This window comes from Neophocaena asiaeorientalis, unplaced genomic scaffold, assembly GCF_003031525.2.
Source record: "Neophocaena asiaeorientalis asiaeorientalis breed wild unplaced genomic scaffold, Neophocaena_asiaeorientalis_V1.1 scaffold184, whole genome shotgun sequence".
Lineage (NCBI taxonomy): Eukaryota > Metazoa > Chordata > Mammalia > Artiodactyla > Phocoenidae > Neophocaena > Neophocaena asiaeorientalis.
The window spans coordinates 1,615,288-1,633,960 of NW_020185325.1; the positions used below are offsets into that span (position 1 = coordinate 1,615,288).

The 18,673-nt window shown below is 36.4% G+C and overlaps 1 protein-coding gene across 2 annotated transcripts in view; it reads left to right on the forward strand.

Moving 5' to 3' along the window:
* Positions 1-18,673, forward strand: part of VCAN (versican) — a 112,779-nt gene that overhangs the window by 92,312 nt on the left and 1,794 nt on the right. For both annotated transcript variants that reach the window (XM_024734333.1, XM_024734334.1), the window contains one exon: positions 13,371-13,515. In XM_024734333.1, coding sequence (XP_024590101.1) covers positions 13,371-13,515 — 145 coding nt within the window. The remainder of the gene's footprint in view (positions 1-13,370; positions 13,516-18,673) is intronic.

Below are 18,673 nucleotides of genomic sequence, written 5' to 3' on the forward strand. Positions count from 1 at the left end.
TCCCATCCTACCACTGGCCTCTGTAGTGTTAATTTCCTGACACTGAGCTTTCTGAGGCAGGGATTAACTTTCATCTCTATTTTTTCTGCACCTAGCAGAGTGGTTGACAAAAATAGATATTTGAATGATAATCAATATCCATACATTGCTCAACCAATTCACTTTGTTATCTTTTCAATCCTGAAAGGACCAAATAAGTCTTTTGGCTGAATCTCTATATGACAATTCTTGTTTATCTAAATTAAATATTTTATTTAAAGTTGTATCAGTATGAAAAACATTAAAACATAATAGGTGGTACTTCAAATATGATGAAAAGAAAACAAATGTTTCTCAGAAACAGAAGTATGTAGCGGAGCATAACGCATGTTACAAAAGTTATTAACCCAAAGGAAAACAGATGTTCCTACTGGAAATGATGACAGTTTTGTCCATGGTTGTCCCAAGAATACATAAGCTTTGGGAAGAGGAGATGGAAAGCAAACTTTTCAAAGGTTTAAGTTATATCAGGGCAGATTTTCCATGAAGTTTTAGGAAACTGACAATTACTCAAAACTTTGACTTTATTAAACCTTATTATCCAAATCCAAAATGTAGTGAAACAAGCAGAAGGAAATCTCACTCCTAAGTGTTCTCAGCTCATTTCATTTTTTATAGGTTGCTTGACCAAGGATGACTTGGTTGCCTAAGGTTGGACAGGTCTTCCCTTATTTATCCACTATCTGAGTCTGTTCTTTCAAGCACAGAGGGAGCCAGACATCAGGGAACACTATGGAATCATTTATGTTTCTCCACCTATGTACACCCTGGCAAAATCTTTTTTTTTATTTTTTTTTTTGCGTTATGTGGGCCTCTCACTGTTGTGGCCTCTACCGTTGCGGAGCGCAGGCTCTGGACGCGCAGGCTTAGCGGCCATGGCTCACGGGCCCAGCTGCTCTGCAGCCTGTGGGATCTTCCCGGACCAGGGCACGAACCCGCGTCCCCTGCATCGGCAGGCGGACTCTCAACCACTGCGCCACCAGGGAAGCCCTGGCAAGGTCATTTTTACAACTTGCTTTTCAACTACAGACTGTGGTGTGTCCATGGACAGCACAGTTAGGGAGATATTGGAAACCAGTAGGTGCCTTAATCACACTACTTTTTATAACATGACTCCCTAACCAATGGTTTAAAATCAAGCTGTGGACCTCAGAGATTTAAAGCTGTTACCGTCTTGCCCCCTCCTCTCCCTGAGCCCCAGGAATAAGATTCTCGCAGTGGCAATTCTCCCGAGGTCTGTATTGCTCCCTTCTGTGTTCTCTTTAGTGAGCTCCCGCAGCACCTCAAAGCTCAACCCTCACCACTGGGGATCGGATGCTTCAGTGGATCAGATGAAGTTACTTCAAAGGAAAATGTCACCTTAGGTTGCGTTGTCCAGAGGTTGAGGATTGAGTAGAACTGACAATCCAGTTCTCTTTTAAAAATGTTGAGGAGCTTTAGGAAAGTTTGATTTGTAAGGAAAAAAACAACCAAAAAAACCTCTGACTTTATCCTAATACATTAAAAAGAACATTTTCTACATCTCTTTTACATTTTCCATCTGTCAACTCTATTTTGTCAGCACTCAGTGTCAACCCATGCAAGGCTGCTGGCTTGTCAGCTTCCTGGGAAGTAGTCACGGCCTTCTCACTCTCCAGTGTCCTGTTTGGAGAAAACAGAGACTTCCTTTCCTCTGCACTTTCTGGATCTAGTCAGAAAGTTCTCAAACAAGTTACTAATTCACAGATCCTTAAATGTCTTATTTTCTAGCTCTAACCAACTTATCTTGCCCCTTGTTAGTTAGGATATAGATTCCAAAAGGCTAACTAATAGCCTTTTGTGCTTAAAAAATGCTACTTGAAAAATATATTTCTGGAAGATAACTGAAATTGGCTTTTTTTCTTTTTTTCACTTTGATAAACATGGTCGAGCATTGGCAAACTGGCACACCTATAATTTGGGACACCCACTTGCCCTCCTGGTTATGCTGCAGAATTAATGAAGGAAAATAGCCAAATTGGATGTGGAATTGACTTTAAATCCAGAGACCCATTTTCTCCTTTCATAAATAAACATATTAGTCTGTCAAGCAAAGTATGGTGAGAAAAAAAACAGCAATAAAGAAATAGCCCTTAACCCAGGAAGAGACACCTAAAAAGGAGTAACTCGCAGGCCATAAACCATTATTCTTTTTTCTGCAGGAATGTATTATTATTACCCTTTTATAGACACAAAGGTTCATATCCTCCTCCCTCTCCCAGATGTCTTGGACATTGAAAAGAGAATCAAGAGTATTAACTAATTCCCTGTGTTTTCTAAGCTGGTTTGTAGGTTTGAAGGATTGCGAATGATTTGGCAGAAAACAATGATGCAAAACAAAACCCCCAGGGCTTCCCTGGTGGTACAGTGGTTGAGAGTCCACCTGCCGATGCAGGGGACATGGGTTCGTGCCCCTGAGTGCAAAACAAAACCCCCGGGGCTTCCCTGGTGGTACAGTGGTTGAGAGTCCGCCTGCCGATGCAGGGGACATGGGTTCGTGCCCCTGTCCGGGAAGATCCCACATGCTGCGGAGCAGCTGGGCCTGTGAGCCATGGCCGCTGAGCCTGTGCGTCCGGAGCCTGTGCTCCGCAACGGGAGAGGCCACAATAGTGAGAGGCCCACGTACCGCAAAAAAAAAAAAAAACAAAAAAAAAAAACCCAAACCAAAACCTTAAGTTTTACTTTTTCTACCTGAAAATCTTAGAAGACTTCCTGTAAAGTGTGTGCAGATGGGTGTGTGTTGGCTGTGCTGTGGTTTTAGCTCCAAGTCAAATGCCACTTCTCTGTGAGCAAGTCACACTGCATATCAACATTAATTTAATTATGTTAAATCTCACAGCCTTCATTAGATTAATCTAAAAGCCAAGGAAAACATATGCTGTTTCTTCATTCTTTAGCACATTACTCACCAGTAGAAGAATTTTCAGTTTCTTTTCTGAAAGACCATTGAGCTCTTAGTGAACATTTTTACTTGTGTTGCAGTTCACTTTGATTTGAAACCAAGAACTGGTTCTTCTGATTCTTCACATAAAACATATCGAGCCATAGTGTAGTTCTAGAACACAAAACCCTCATCTCCGCCTTTCCCTTCCTTGAGTGCAGATGGCTATTGACGGGCAAACAGCTGGAAGAACAATATTTACCCACCACTGGAAAATCATTTCATATTTGACAAGATTCTCCTTGAAAAAAAGAAGAATTTATCAACGTGGTAGTTCCTTTTCACAGATGCTTTTCCAACAGTGCTCTGTGAAACCTTAAAAATCACACATGGTTATTTAAATGTAATTGCTAATTAGTTTAAGGCAATGCATAACCATGGAAAAGGCCAAGAAAATGTTGAATGGGTTTGGCAGTTTCAAGTTGCATTTGGATCGTGAACACTTCCTGACTGAAGACCTGTACAAACAAACTTGGGGCGAAGGAACCCACTGGCACCATTCATGGTGGGGATTAAATGCAAGTGGCTTAGTGGGGCTGTGCCTGGGACCCCGTCTCCAAGTGCTCTCAGAGTGGGAGGAACTCACATCCTTTGGAAACTGCTGTGGATAATTACGACTTTGTAGGGCAGAGTGAGCTCATGCTATTACACAAGATTAGTGCTGTGCTCCAGAGCTGGCAGATTGTCTCTCCCGCACAGAGATTTGCCAGCTAGGAAAATAGTGGGCATATTGCCACTTTCACAGCTATCAGGAGACCCCGAGTTAGTTTTTTTCCCTTCGACATATTCATGTTTGTAGGATCCCACTCCAGGCTGCCAGCCTTGGGCAGTGACACCAAAACAAACGTCTCTTTCTCCTTTAAAACAAAGCTGCTCTTTTCCTTTTGGTTGTTCAACTAAAAGACAACAGCCAAACCATAACCTCCTTTAAAACATAAATAAACAAGGACCCAGGCCAGAGTAACCCGCAGCAAGTACGCAGATCAGAGGAGGGTATATTTCTACCTTGCAGTGAGGTCATTTGCCCCAACAATTTAAAGAAAACAAAATTAAATATAATCCCCCACAGACTGCAAACAAATGCCTCTTGTGACCACAGCCATCGAGGGAAAAAAGGCATTTTAAAGTTAACACATGTTTTGATTTCTCTAATAAGAGGTCCTTCTAAGCTCCCAGCAGATAACTGTTTGACCTGTGTTCTGAAAGGTGAGGGCCGGGGGATAAACTCAGAGTGGTTATTCCGAGTTCTTTATTTAGTGCAAAGGTGGTTTCTTATCAGCATATGTTTCAAAAGGGTAAGCCGTCCTCTAGGGACTGTGTTTTCTATTTGGAGTTTGCTTTTATCCTTTGGCGGTTATCTGCTTACCCCTGGCATCGGCTGCATTTGGATGTTATTTGTGGCCATGTGAGTACAGCAGTGGCGCTACCGGTTCCAGGTGATAAAAGGAGTTTGAACACAGAGAAGTCAGCTTTTAGTACAGGTGTCATGTTTTTATAGCTAATCTGCATAAGTTTTTACCTAAAAACAGACTAAATCACACGCAGACATTAATTGTGTGCGTTGGTGTTTATTTATGATCTGCCCTGTCCTAAGGAGTTTAGGTGGCTATTGTAGATGTGGCTTTTCTTCTGATGCAGCTTCACTGTTGATGCAAAGCATCTGATAGTTTTAAAAGGACAAATAGAAAAAAATATATATTGTAGTCGAACGTTTTAGTCAACTAGAAAATTCAGATTATAGCTACATTGGCCTGTAGCTAAATAGAATGGGATTGGTAAATACTGTTTAGCTGAGGTCTATCTTTTAGCAAAGTGTTCTCTTCTTACTTTTCCTCACAAAACTGAGGGAACATATCACAGATAATCCTTTAATCTTTTTTTCCATATGGAGGAAATAATCATGGTTTGGGATGGGGCGGGGGTGGGGGGGACGTCTACATTGCTTTGTTAACGGTGACTTAGTTGGTAATTCAAAATCTAATAATGGATGGATATCACCACCTAGTGGCCATATAGTATTTTGCGTTTCAAAACTTCACATTCCCAGAACTCCACTTAGGTCTCTGAAGGAATAATATTCTCTGTGAATTAAGTTCCTATAGCTTTGGGTTTTAAAATTCTAGTATGAATTGCATTATATCATGAACCAGAAAGTTAAATGTGAAATGAGATGATTTTTCAAATGCAGCGTAAAGCTAATACATGGAGTCACATGCTTAGTAAAATCCTAGCAACTGAGGTAAGCATTGGGACCAGTCTTTCCCGTATCTTCACTTTATACACAGTAATAGCAGTGGAAAGTTTTCCTTGGCTGGTTCCCTTGGCATGTGAACCTAGAGGACATTTTTGGTTTTCTTATGAAAATTTTTTTACAGTGAATTAAATCAGCAGTGTTTGGGGGAATAGAGAGTAGGTAGAAAGCAGAGACTGGACTGTTCATGGAAAAAAACTCCAAATTATAGCTTGAAGCCTTAAATTCTCCCAACAATTTACCATAATATATTATGTCAGAGCATGGCTTTACTGGACAAATGTCAAGAGCGGTTTTTATCAATGGAATGTGTGCGGTTAATTGTTTAAACATACTTGGCAAAACTCATAATAGTTCTAAAACATAAAACCTTTAATTGGCCGTTTATGATAATCTAAATTACAGTGAATTTTAAAGAATAAAAGGTGACTCAATCTAAGCTGAAAAACTATAGGTAAATATGTGGGTAGGTACAAGGTCGATGATAGAGTGGGCCCTTGGCAGATGCAGATTCAAGATTTGTAGTTTCAAATATACATGAGAGACCCTGAAGATCCACAAATATGAAATATTTCGTACTTTTTGCTCAGGCACAAATTTGGACTGTACCCAATGGCTGGCTAGTATGTAAAAATCGTTCAATTAGCTGGCAAGTTTGTCCAATGGACAGCTCAGTTTTCCCATCTCTAGGGGTCTGTTGATGTTTATTCTACTAACTATTTAACCATTTTGGACCTTCTCTATTGTATTTATGGTGGGGACCTCTCTGCTACACAGGTCTGTGTGAACAAGGGCATTCCCAAAGGTCTATCCTAGATATATCCTTCCCTGTTGCCAAGAAATACTGTATTTGTAGGGGTGTGTGTATGTGTGTGTGACGGTAGTAAATCTCAAATTTGTGTCCCACAAAAAGATGAACTTAAATTTTATCTAGCGTGTGAAAATTCCATTTTCTTTTTATTAGAGAGGAAAAGAAACCAAGAGATTCTAAACAGAATGTCTAACTGTTTAGAACTAGTTAGTGCCCATCGATTATCCTTTATAACTATTTGACCAAATTAAATCATAAAATCTCAATGAAAAGAATTTGAAATGTGTCAAATATTATGGAGAAGGGCTAGTTATCAACTAAGTTTTGATAAGTCCAGTTGCTTTGAAAACTTCTTAGTTTTAAATTCTGATAAAAGGGATTTAAAAACAAAACCCTTTCATGTTCCGGGAATTCTTTCTCTACTAGAGGTTGAAGCATGACCTTATTATCTTCAGGGTTTTGAATTTTGAATTGACATTATCTTGTAAAGACAAAAAAAATCTTGATGTGGAAAAGCAAATACTATTTTGGAATGTTGCATGAAGGGTAAGTCATTCTACGGTTCAAGAGCCTTCCATGATCCAGCCTTTTCTTTTCACCATCCAGCTGTTTGCATATTTCCTCATAAATCGATTTGCTTATATATGTATCGTATAAAGGACCAGCTGGGACGTGACTGTCACAGCAGTTGACTGACTAATACTGGATGGTCTCGTTTCCTTTCTTGAACTGAAAGCAGTGCTCAAAGCTGAACCAAGCAAACTCCTTTTGTAAAGCAAAACAAAGTACCTGATTTATTTTTAAATCTTGTGTATTTCCGAAATAATGCTTTTTTAAAAACCGAAGTATAGTTGATTTACAATGTTGTGTTACTTTCAAGCGTACAGCAAAATAACTCAGTTATATGTGTGTGTGTGTGTGTGTATTCTTTTTCAGATTCTTTTCCATTATAGGTTATTACAAGGTAGTGAACATAGTACCCTGTGCTATCCAGTAGGTCCTTGCTCTTTATTTTATATACAGTAGTGTATATCTCTTAATCCCAAACTCCTAATTTATCCCTCCCCGCCCTTTCCCCTTTGGTAACCATAAGTTTCTTTTCTATGTCTGCGAGTCTATGAAATAACATTTCTTTCACCTTAGAAAAAAGACAGTGATCCACCTCTAGTTCAACTACATTAGAGTTTTATCTTCCATTTGTTTTGTACATGCTTGTGATACTAGTTGTCTGCTGATCATGGTGGTGTGTATTTTAAAGATAAAAGATCATCTGGTATCTCTGAATGACAGTTGGGACTCCTAGATACTGTATAATCAGAGTCACCTTGAAAGGATGTAAACCCTGTCTGACTTTAGTAGATTGCTGGTAACTTTCAAAAGCAGAGACCCTACCCCCCATCCCCAAACACAACACACACCTTTTCCCTCCCCGTATGTTGATTGAATTAAGTTGGAGACTTTGCAAAGAGCTGGGAAGGAGAGAATAACTCTTCAGCCATTCTGCTTGAGACACCTAAGTCAAGTTTGTCTTAGATCTGTGGAACTGAGGTCACTCTCCGAGAGTAGGGAATATTGGCAGACAGGGGAGTCCCGTGTGCTCTAGAAGACCTGCAGGATAATTCTCCGCTTTTATGTTAATATAAGACAGAAGTAAATTTTTGACAATAAAATACAGATTATTTGGAATAAAATAATCTAAGCATTTGTAAAGTTTGATAGATTGTAATGAATAACTTCAGTCTGCTCCGACTTTGTCCTCTCAATATTAGGATTGGTTCAAAATGAATTCTCTGGTTTGTGGAGACAATTTTCATTCAAGAGAATGGTACTTAGCTGTTAGATTTTGGCCAGGATTTTAAAAATCATTTTATGCTTTTGGCAGCTAACTTGCTTGAATCTGATTGGGGGGAAAGGAAAGAGAAAACAATAATTGAAAAGTTAATAAATCCAGTTTAGTTGAAATGGTTGTCTTTTGGGGCACTTTTTTTTTTTTTCTTCACATACAGAGAGGTAATCATTTAATTGGAACACTATAAGTAACTTTTTCATATAGTGTACAGCATTAAGCAGTTCATACTAGGTATAAAAAATTACCTCTTAATAAAATGCATGTTTGTTATAGAACATGTAGATAAGTTTACATCTGAGCTGGCTTTCCTTTACATCAACTATGTGACTTTTATGTCATAATTTTCTCTGCCGTCAAAAGAGAACAAAAATGCACAGTAATCTAGGGGTTTCTTTTCAGACATGGGATTGATCTAATTCTGGTCTCTGGGGGAAACAACGAGAGTTCAAGGTTTGGAATGGAGAACATGAGTCTCTGAGACAAAAACAGGCTAAATCAGCATTTATTTTTGTCAACAGTGTTAAAGTGAATTCTCCCCAAGCCATGCTAGCTTTTTGGAATAATTTTAGTTTGCCCATCCAGCCCTAGAAGAGGGTCGACCTGGGCTAGATCACCCAGGATGTTTGCTTATAATTCCAGCGAGGAGAAAAAAAATCCAGATGGGAGCAGAGGATTTTTCTCTGCTCATTCCAAGAGTCTACATTTCTGTATGTATGAGACACCGTCTATGTGAGAGAGGCTCGATTACATTCTTATAGCTCAGAATTGATTTCCTGAGGAGAGCTCTCTTCCTAACATTTAGCTTTAGTGAAAAAAATACATTATTGAACCTAAAATCAATGATTTATTTTTTCTACTCTTTTTCTCTGCAAGTGATATTAAATAAGGCTATAAGAATTCAGGAGGAAACAAAGAAAGTTGTTCAGAAAACTGGAGTTTCCTTTGCTAAGTCAGTTTGGCAGTAACATGGAGCAAAATCAAAGCATCCTAGCCAAAATAAATCTGCACAATGGAGCAATCAGATATGAGGTAATAGTGTGACATGCCTGTGGGTATCAAACATTCTTGCAAAAACCACAGACTTAAAATTTGGTCCTGCACCATTAAGCCACAGTTCTGCCAAGCAACAACACAGATCACTGCTGCGAGCCAAATGCAATTCCCACCCAAAACAATTAAATCTTTTACCAGAGGTCTGAGCCTGGGAAGCTTAAGGCCTGAGAATTACTTTGGTGGCATGGAATCAGAATCTCATTTCAGTGTGAAAATGAGATGGTTATTGTTCAGATCAGGAGGAAATGTCAGCTGCAAAATACATGGCAGTCGAGGGACTTGGATGACTTGAAGTGATGTTTGTTGAGGTTAGATTTTAAAAGTGTTAGCTAAGAAATCGGTAAGTTCTTTCTGATCACTGCATAGCTCATGTTATAATGTTCATTTTTACTGATTAGAAAAATAATTTATGCTCATTCAAGGGAAGTTGGAAAATCTGTAAGAATATATAGAATAAAATATTACCTTAGTCTCATATCACTAGATATAAACTTTATAACATTTTACTGCATTTTCTTTGGGTCTTTTGCATGCAAACACACACACACACACACACACACACACAGCTGCATCGAGAGTATGCGTAAAATTCGGATTATTGTACATTTTTAGGACTTTGCTTTTTATTTAACTTAACACTTCTTTTAGTATCTTCCATCTCCTTGTATAGTCCTCAAAGCCAAGATATTTGATGGTTATATAATGTCCCATTTGTCTGGCTATACCATGATTTATTGACTATATATTTGCTCTATAGATTTTTCCCACTTACTGCTAGTGTAATATTTTAGATAAAATGTTCATATCTCTGATTATTTTTTAGGATAGCATTTTAGAAGTAGAATTACGAAGTCCAAGGGTAGGAACTTTTTTTTTTTTTTTTTTTTTTTGGCGGTACGCGGGCCTCTCACTGTTGTGGCCTCTCCCGTTGCGGAGCACAGGCCCCAGCCGCTCCGTGGCATGTGGGATCCTCCCGGACCAGGGCACAAACCCGTGTCCCCTGCATCGGCAGGCGGACTCTCAACCACTGCGCCACCAGGGAAGCCCAAGGGTAGGAACTTTTTAAGGCCCTTGGTATGTATTGCTAACTGTTTTCCAGACCGGTTATTTACTTCTGCCGACTTTGTGATTGTCTTGCTTGCTGTTTGCCAGCAGCAAACAACATCTTCGATCAGGGGCAAGTATGGATAGGGAGGAGCACAGCACACTCTGGGGTTCATTATTTCTAAATATGAAATTATTTATTAAACAACACCACTATGTGCCAGGCATAGCTCCTGGCACTGAGGATACAGGAGTAAACAAAAGAAGCCAAAATCCCTGTCCTCAGTGAGCTTACACTCTACTAAGGAGAAAAAATATAATAAGTAAGTAAAATGCATAGGATATTAGAAGGTAATAAGTGTTATGAAGAAAAATAAAGCAAATAAGGGAGATGAATAGTGTGGTAAGGCCAAGGAAAGGGGAGCATTGTACAGTTTACACATGGTATTGGGATGCTGGAAAATTTTCCACCTTTGAGGACATTCACTGGTTTCCTGAAAGAGGTTAGTTAGAAAGTAAACTAGAAAGTATTGAGCTCCAAAATCCAAATTAAGTATATGAGGAACTCTGGGATCTTTCACCATAAAAAGTATTCAATTTAGATCTTTGTTAGTTTTAAGGAATTCTTATTCTTTATTAATTTTATTTTTAATTTTATCCTGCTTTAATTCATCTGTTAAAGACAGCTTAGTCATACAGCAGCAGCAGGCCGAATGTGACGTTTATATCTGCATTGTTACTCCATTTCCTTTTCTGTTATCTATTAAAGGAGGGTAGCCGAAAAAAAAAAAAAAGGCAAAAAATAAGACTTGGTGGGTGGAGGGTAAGAGATGGTAAGGAAAGGGAAATAAGCAAAGAAAAGGAAAATAAAGAAATAATTAGAAACCCAGGTCAGATCAAATGTCAGTTCCCAGTCGCAGGAAGACCTGCCAGACAGAGTGCTTTGGTGAGTACGGTCCTCTGAGCATCTTTCCCAGGGCCACCTAGGGGGTAGCTCAGTGGTACCATTCAGGCTACTAGAGTTGAATTTAAATCCATATAATTTCTGGATTTCCACCAGAGAACTAAAAACACCCTTAATTCTGTGTTTTGGAAAAAAAGTCTTTATTAAGCTTCCCTTGGTTCTTTGAAGTTTTATCACTTTTCAGAGACTCTTCTTTACATAGCAGAGGTCTCTTGTCCCCTATCTTAATTTTGGCATGATTGAGGTGTATTTCAAAGCAAAGCTAAGCAAAGAGATTGAGGGAAAAGTAGAAGGTCTCTTAATCCTGAGGTTTTCAAACTTAAGGTCTTCTTCTCACAAATTATTTTATCAAAGATCTAGGTTTTTACCATATTTTAAAGCTTTAAAAACCGCATTATTTTCTGAGAAGAAAGAAACATTAGAGCCATTCTCTAGTATATTTATTATACATTTTTAAAAGACATCAAGATAACCATGGTGCTTTTGGGAGTAACTAGCAGGACTGTTTTTTGGCGTGCTCTGAATTGGAAACAATTGCCTTAACTCATATACAGTTCTTTCTTCTCTGACTCTGTCTTTTTCAAATAAAATCTCTTGACTCACTGTTTCAACCACAGACTCATTTTCCCCCCCTTGGTTCTTTTTTTTTTTTTTTTACTTTTTATTGGAGTATAGTTGATTTACAATGTTGTGTTAGTTTCAGGTGTACAGCAAACTGAATAAGTTATACATACACATGTATCCACTCTTTTAGTTTCTTTTCCCATATAGGTCATTACAGAGTATCGAGTAGGGTTCCCTGTGCTATACAGTAGGTCCTTATTAGTTATCTATTTTACATATAGTAGTGTGTATATGTCAATCCCAACCTCCCAATTTATCCCTCCTCCCCCTTTCCCCCTTGGTGACCATAAGTTTGTTTTCTACACACAGACTTATTTTAAATTTAATTCAAGGAAAGACTAATAGATCTGTAGTCCCAGAAGAAACAGTCACATTTGCCATTGTCACATAAATCTGAATACGTATTTCTTTCATATGAAGGAAATTTGTCTCCACCAGTCTGGTCAGCATTAGATGTGATTTAAACATGACAGTAGGCAAAGCATATTGGGAAAGCGATACCCAAGTTGAGCCAGAAAGACAATGAACAAACTTGTCCCATATCACATTCTAATTAAGAGACCAGAGGCTAGAAAGCTTCTCTCTTATTTATGGTCCAATATTATTTTCATCTCACTAAAGTTTGTTATTTTTGAATAGGCATAAGGACTATGTTTTTCATATAATTATTGGTTGATATGGAGGTCACATTTTAAGGCAACAAAAAATTGAATGTAAACCTAAAAGTCCTGGGTGTTTAACATTGCTAAGTTTCAAGTTATTCCCAGTCTTGCTGGATTACTGTAAGAGATAATGCATACCAAGTACCAGAAGAGGGCTTCATTCATTACTGGTGCTGAATAAAAGACATGTGTTACTGTGATGGAAGGCAAAAGATATTTCTGGTTAAATCTCATTGCTCAAACTAGGGAATCAAAAGGTATCATCTAAAGATGTAGATATAAAGGTAACCAGTAGAAAAACATCAGGTCAATAAAATTCCTTTTAATTATCTGAACACACATTAAAGAAAAGCAAACATATATTTATAGTAAGACATATTTTTAAAGCATTATCTTGTATATTAATATGCATAAATGTGATAAATGTTCCTATTAAAACAACTTCCAGATTAGATCATAAAGCAAAACACAACTGAATGGTGCACATAAGAATCATATCTAAAACAGAATTACTCAGAAAGGTTGAATATAAAATGATGGGCATAGGTATATCGGGTAAACAGAAAAATAAATATAGCAAATATATCAATTTATATATATATCAACATAGCAAAGAATTTGGATGAAAACAATTACATTCAATAAGACAAAGGTACTTTATAGTGGTAAAAATATAAAAGAAGGAATGACCATTTTATTGCATTATAATCACCTCTACATAAAATTATATGTGCACATAAGGTTTGGAAGAAAACATGACAGATTAGAGTGACGAGATTACGAATTTTTTTCTCTAGTTGTTCCACTTCCATTAATGCTGTTACAATTAATAATAATGACATGGTGAAAATTCTTAAATTGAGCATTGATTCCTTAGATATATCTCATCGCCAAAGGAAAAAATATATATATTTGAAGAGAGACTTTGAGATATATACATTTTCCACTAAGAGTGTAAAAATCTTTTTCTTTACCACCAGAATTATTTCAGCTAGATGGTTCAACAGAAATTGTTGAGTCCCTTCTAATTTAATCGTGCAGTAATGGCACCGTCGCTTTTATAATATGCTTCTCTTTGACTGTCAATAGTTATCTTCTCCCTCCATTTTTACAGCAATATGAGAACTGGAGGCCCAATCAGCCAGATAGTTTCTTTTCTGCTGGAGAAGACTGTGTTGTAATTATATGGCATGAGAATGGCCAGTGGAATGATGTTCCCTGCAATTACCATCTCACCTATACCTGCAAGAAAGGAACAGGTAATGATTACTCCATTAATAATGTATACTTAATCTGCATTTCAATTATCAAGTAAATTCAGGAAGAATAAATGTCATTCTTTGTGGTCTTTTTTTTTTTTTTTTTGCGCGGTACGTGGGCCTCTCACTGCCGTGGCCTCTCCCGTTGCGGAGCACAGGCTCTGGACGCGCAGGCTCAGCGGCCATGGCTCACGGGGCCAGCCGCACCGCGGCATGTGGGATCCTCCCGGACCGGGGCACGAACCCGTGTCCCCTGCATCGGCAGGCGGACTCTCAACCACTGAGCCACCAGGGAAGCCCAAATGTCATTAAGACATAAGCTGGTTGTCACATATGGTATCTCTTATTGCTCTGGAATGGTTTACTTTTTCAGTATAATTGAAAAGTTTGTTTTCAGTTATGTGTTCACCTTAGATTTCAAGTGCTTAAGATAACAATGTAGCATTTATGTAGAAAAACTACCTGGCAATATTTTTAAGAAAAACAATTGTCAGCCCAAGGGCCTATAAACCTGTTTATTTTGATGAGGAGAGCATTAAAAAAAAAAAAAATTAGTTGTAGAATAAATAAATAAAAATTTTAAAGAAACAAAAAAATTTTAATTAGTTGTCAACAATAAAAAACTGGTATGTATCATAAAATAATGTGAAGTTTTTACTTAAAAAAAAAAGAACACCTGGTGCCATCTGGCCCATGTTCAAATTTATCAGTGGTTTAAATACTGCAGCTGAAAACTACCACCCTCCCTTGGTGGGACTGTGGTCTCCAATTCATTGCAGTCCTCATTCAGACCTTTCCTCCTTTTTGGTTAAGTTCCTGGTCTTTATAGACATTTGAGTTTTTCACTCATTCCCTTAGAAGCTCCATCTGTACACATAAACCATAGAACAAAAATGCCATCCCTGTATCTATTGTTGAATACCTTCAAAATATGATACAATAAAAACATTTATAATATGTTTATAAGTTAATAATATAATGAGAATTGCTTAGTTGATATTAAACAGATAAAATTAAGAAAGCTGATTTTTGAAAGTGTTTATCATTGACCAATATGTTTGAATTCTAAGGCACACTGTATAGACTTCTTCCTTTAAAAAATAGGAATTCCATAAAAATTTATAAACCTATTTGCAATTGATAATGGTGTTAGAACATGAGTATTTAATCTCTATACCCAGATTTTACCCACCTCAATTAAACATACAAAATACAAATGCAAAATGCAAAATCCATTTGACTTATTTTTGAGTATAAAAATAATAAAACTAAAAATACACTCTATAGATATTTTAGGAAAGATAAACACCACTAGAGAAATTCTATCAAAAGAAAGAGAACAGTAAGATACACAAAGCTGAGATGAAACTCAGCTGTTATCTGTGACTACTATACTCTGCCATTCTCTTGTCTAAAGCAGAATTTATTCTGAGTATCTTTCATGTGTGAGCAGCTTTCCTGACTATGTACGTTACTTCCGCACTTACGCGATGGAACTTGTGAAAACAGCAAATCAAGTTATTTGCTCTTTTCCCTGTTTCTAGTGTAAGAAGTCTTTAAAGAACTGTTTGTCTTTATCCAAATGTCATGTTTGCCCTCTTAGATCTCCAAATGTTCCCTGGAGTCATGCTTTTCATTTTGTGATCCAAACATTCTTTTATTTCCCGTGTTGCTTTTTCCTAGGCCAGGGTTTATTAGCAGCAGCACTATTAACGTTTTAGGCCAGACAGTTCTTACTTGTTGGGACTGTCCTGTGCATTGCAGAATGTTTAGCATCATCTCTGCCCTCTATGCACTGAATGCCAGTAACATTCTCCTCCACTCCACATCCTCCTTTGCTTTGTGACAACCATCCATGTCTCTAGCCATCACCAACTATCCCTGGGAAAGGAGGGAGAGGAGGAAAGCTGCCCCAGGTTGAGAACCACTGCCTTATCTAAAAAGGATTCACAAAAGTAACATCATGGTAGACATTTACCAATGGGGAAAGATTTACAAAACATTAGGTCTACCTCATTAAAGGAGAAAAATAAAACAAAACAAAATGATTCATATATTTTATCTCCCTACTGTCTGATTTTTATTTGTATAGACTTAATTCTTTGTTAATCAGTACTCTGGGGAATGTTACGAATTTTATAAATGTCTGAAGACTTTTATAAATGACACTTATTTTTCCTTTCAGATATTTTAGACATCTTTAAACATACAGACCTAGGTCATTTTAATTAAATACTTGCAAAGGAGGATTATATTATATATAAAAGACTTTTTTTAAAAAAAAAAAAACACCACCTCATTGCATACTATCTACACATCTTTGGGGCATCCTGCAGGTTCCTTCCAATCCCATCCATTTACTTCCCCAATCTAGCCATAGATAATGACTTAATTCCCTTTCTTTTCTCTTTAGAATTATCACATATGCTTGTATCTGTAAACAAATTGTTTAGTTTTGTACACTTTTGAACTTTAAGTAGAATCATACTGTTTGTATTTTGTGCATTGCTTTTTTTGTTCAGCATTATGTTTGTGAGATTTATCCATGTTGATGCATGTAGCTGTATTTCTTCATTTTGGCTGCTGTGCAGTATTATAGTATATGACTATATAACATCTTATTTATCAGTTCTCCTGCCAGTGGACATTTGGGTTACATTCAGTGTTTTCACTATTATAAACAATGTTTCTACGAATATTCTTGAACTTGTTTGTGGTAGATCTCTGCAAGTTTCCATAGGGTGTTTTTCCAGGAGTGAAGTGCAGAGTCATAGGATACATGTACTATCAAATTCACTAGAAAATGCCAAATTATTTTCCAAAGTGGTTGTACCAATTGTCACTCCCACCAGCAATGTGTGAAAGGTCCCATTACTCCACATCTTCTCCAACATTTGATATTAATGGACTTTGAAATTTTTGCCAATCTGGTGGGTATAAAATGTTATCTCTTATGATTTAGTTTGCGTTGTCTTGGATACTTCTCCCTGTATATCTTTTCATATACTTTTATTGATAGCTCTTCTTTTGTAAGGTTTCTGTTCATGTCTATTGTGTATTTTTAAAACTTGATTGCTTCTCTTTTATATATTGATTTGTGAGACTTTTTTAAAATGTCCTGGTTATTAATCCCTTGACAATTATACGTTGCAAATATCTACTCCCAGTTGTAGCTTGTCTTTCCCCATGGCATTTTTTAGTGAACAGAGTTCTTCATTTTGTTGAATTTTCCTTTATGGTTTAAACCTTTTTGTGTCTTAAGAAATCTTTACCTATCCTAAAGTCAGAAAGCTATCCTATGTTGTTTTTAAATGTTTTATAGTTTGTCTTTTACATTTATATATTTAAACCATCTAGAATTGATCTCCCATGGATTCTCTGAGGTAGGGAACCAAATACATATTTTTTTCCATATGAATACCCAATTGTCCAAGTGAAAAAACTACCTTTTCCCCACTGCTCTGCCATGTTGCTTCTGTCAAATATCAAGCATATATATGTGGATCTATTTCTGGTCTGTTTGCCTGTCCTTGCCAGTACCACACTCCCTGAATTATTTTAACTTTATAATAAGTCTTCATTTATAGTTTTGGAAGAAATCTGTATATTGCTTTCCTCTCAAATTTAAAGACAACTTTTAATTAGTCAGAATCAAGTATAATGAGTTATCTAATTGATAATTTTTAACCTTCCGTATCACTTCCATCTCATTCTATCTGATACTTGCTAGTATCTGGACTGTAGTATAGACTTTCCATATTACAATAAAAGAAGTGTAGATATCCAGATGCGGGTTTTCGTTGAACTATATACATAGTGTAGATTATTAATTGAAAATGACATATTATTATAGAAATCTCAGTTTATCTTCTAGGAATTTGTAAAAATCAAATACATACACAAACGTTTCTAATTTCTTAGTTATAGATAGTAGGACTTTATAATCTATTTTTAGGTTATGTCTATCTGAGTGACAATTTCTTATGTGAACGAAAATATATGCTTGGATTGTGTTTCATTAAAGACAGTTTTGTTTGCTATGGGTCAATACATTCTAAGCTGTTTTGTCAGGCAGAAGTAAATTAAAGGAACTAAATATTTAAGTTAAACCTACATTTGTCATTTCAAAAGAATATGGTTATAAACAGCCTTTTGAATGTGTAAATAAATTTAATATTCGTGAACTTTTGACATCCAAACATCTTGGTACCAAGGTTTCTGGTAATCATCCTCCCATTGAAGATTTGCATTATTTCATGAGAGAATATGACATGTTTATCAGGTGGGCCTCATGATGGCATTCTTAAAGTAAACTATTGATAGGAAATGTCATTTAGGGAAATCATATTGAAGTTAAGTTATATTTTTATTAGAGATATATAGCAAAACACAATCACTTAATAAAAGTTAATTTTTAAAGTATATCATTTAAAACAAGTACACTAATATTGAATAAAATTACAAATTAATACAAATTCAGTTGAACCAATTTTCCCAGCTTCTTGAATTTCAAAATTGTGAGGTTTCTTTTACTACTATTTCCTTTTTACTATTTCTACCATCACTAAGTTTGTTGATATACAGAATTTTTTATTGTGGGTTAAAAATGATGGTTATATATTCTAAGATTTACCTTTACTTACCCTGCTTAAGAGTTGAAATTTATATTTATAAGGTAATTACGAAATTGAAGCATGAATACTATGTCCTGACTTGCTTCCTGTCTCTGTACAGAAGACAGAAAAGAGCAAATAAACATAATTGAACCTGGAGATATTTTATTTATACTGAAGGGTCCATATTTTATCCATATTTTGGACATATTTTGTCCACATTTTGAAGCTATGATGTTATTATAGATTGTAAGTTTTTTTCGGGGAAGTGACAATAATAGTTAATTATTACAAATCTTATTTGAAGTGAAGGTGGGTAATAAATAAAAACATCGGGATGGTGGTGAAGACAACATCAACAGGCCACATGGTGGCATGAGACAGGAAATTCCAAATTCCTTTTAATTTAGAATTTTTTTCAGAAAAGTAGCACCTCCAAATGGACAGATGAATGTAGGACCATATGCCCTATGGTTCTTTTTTTTAAAAAAAAAAAAAAAAAAAAAAAAAAAAAAAAATTAAAAAAACAAAATCAAAAATTAAAA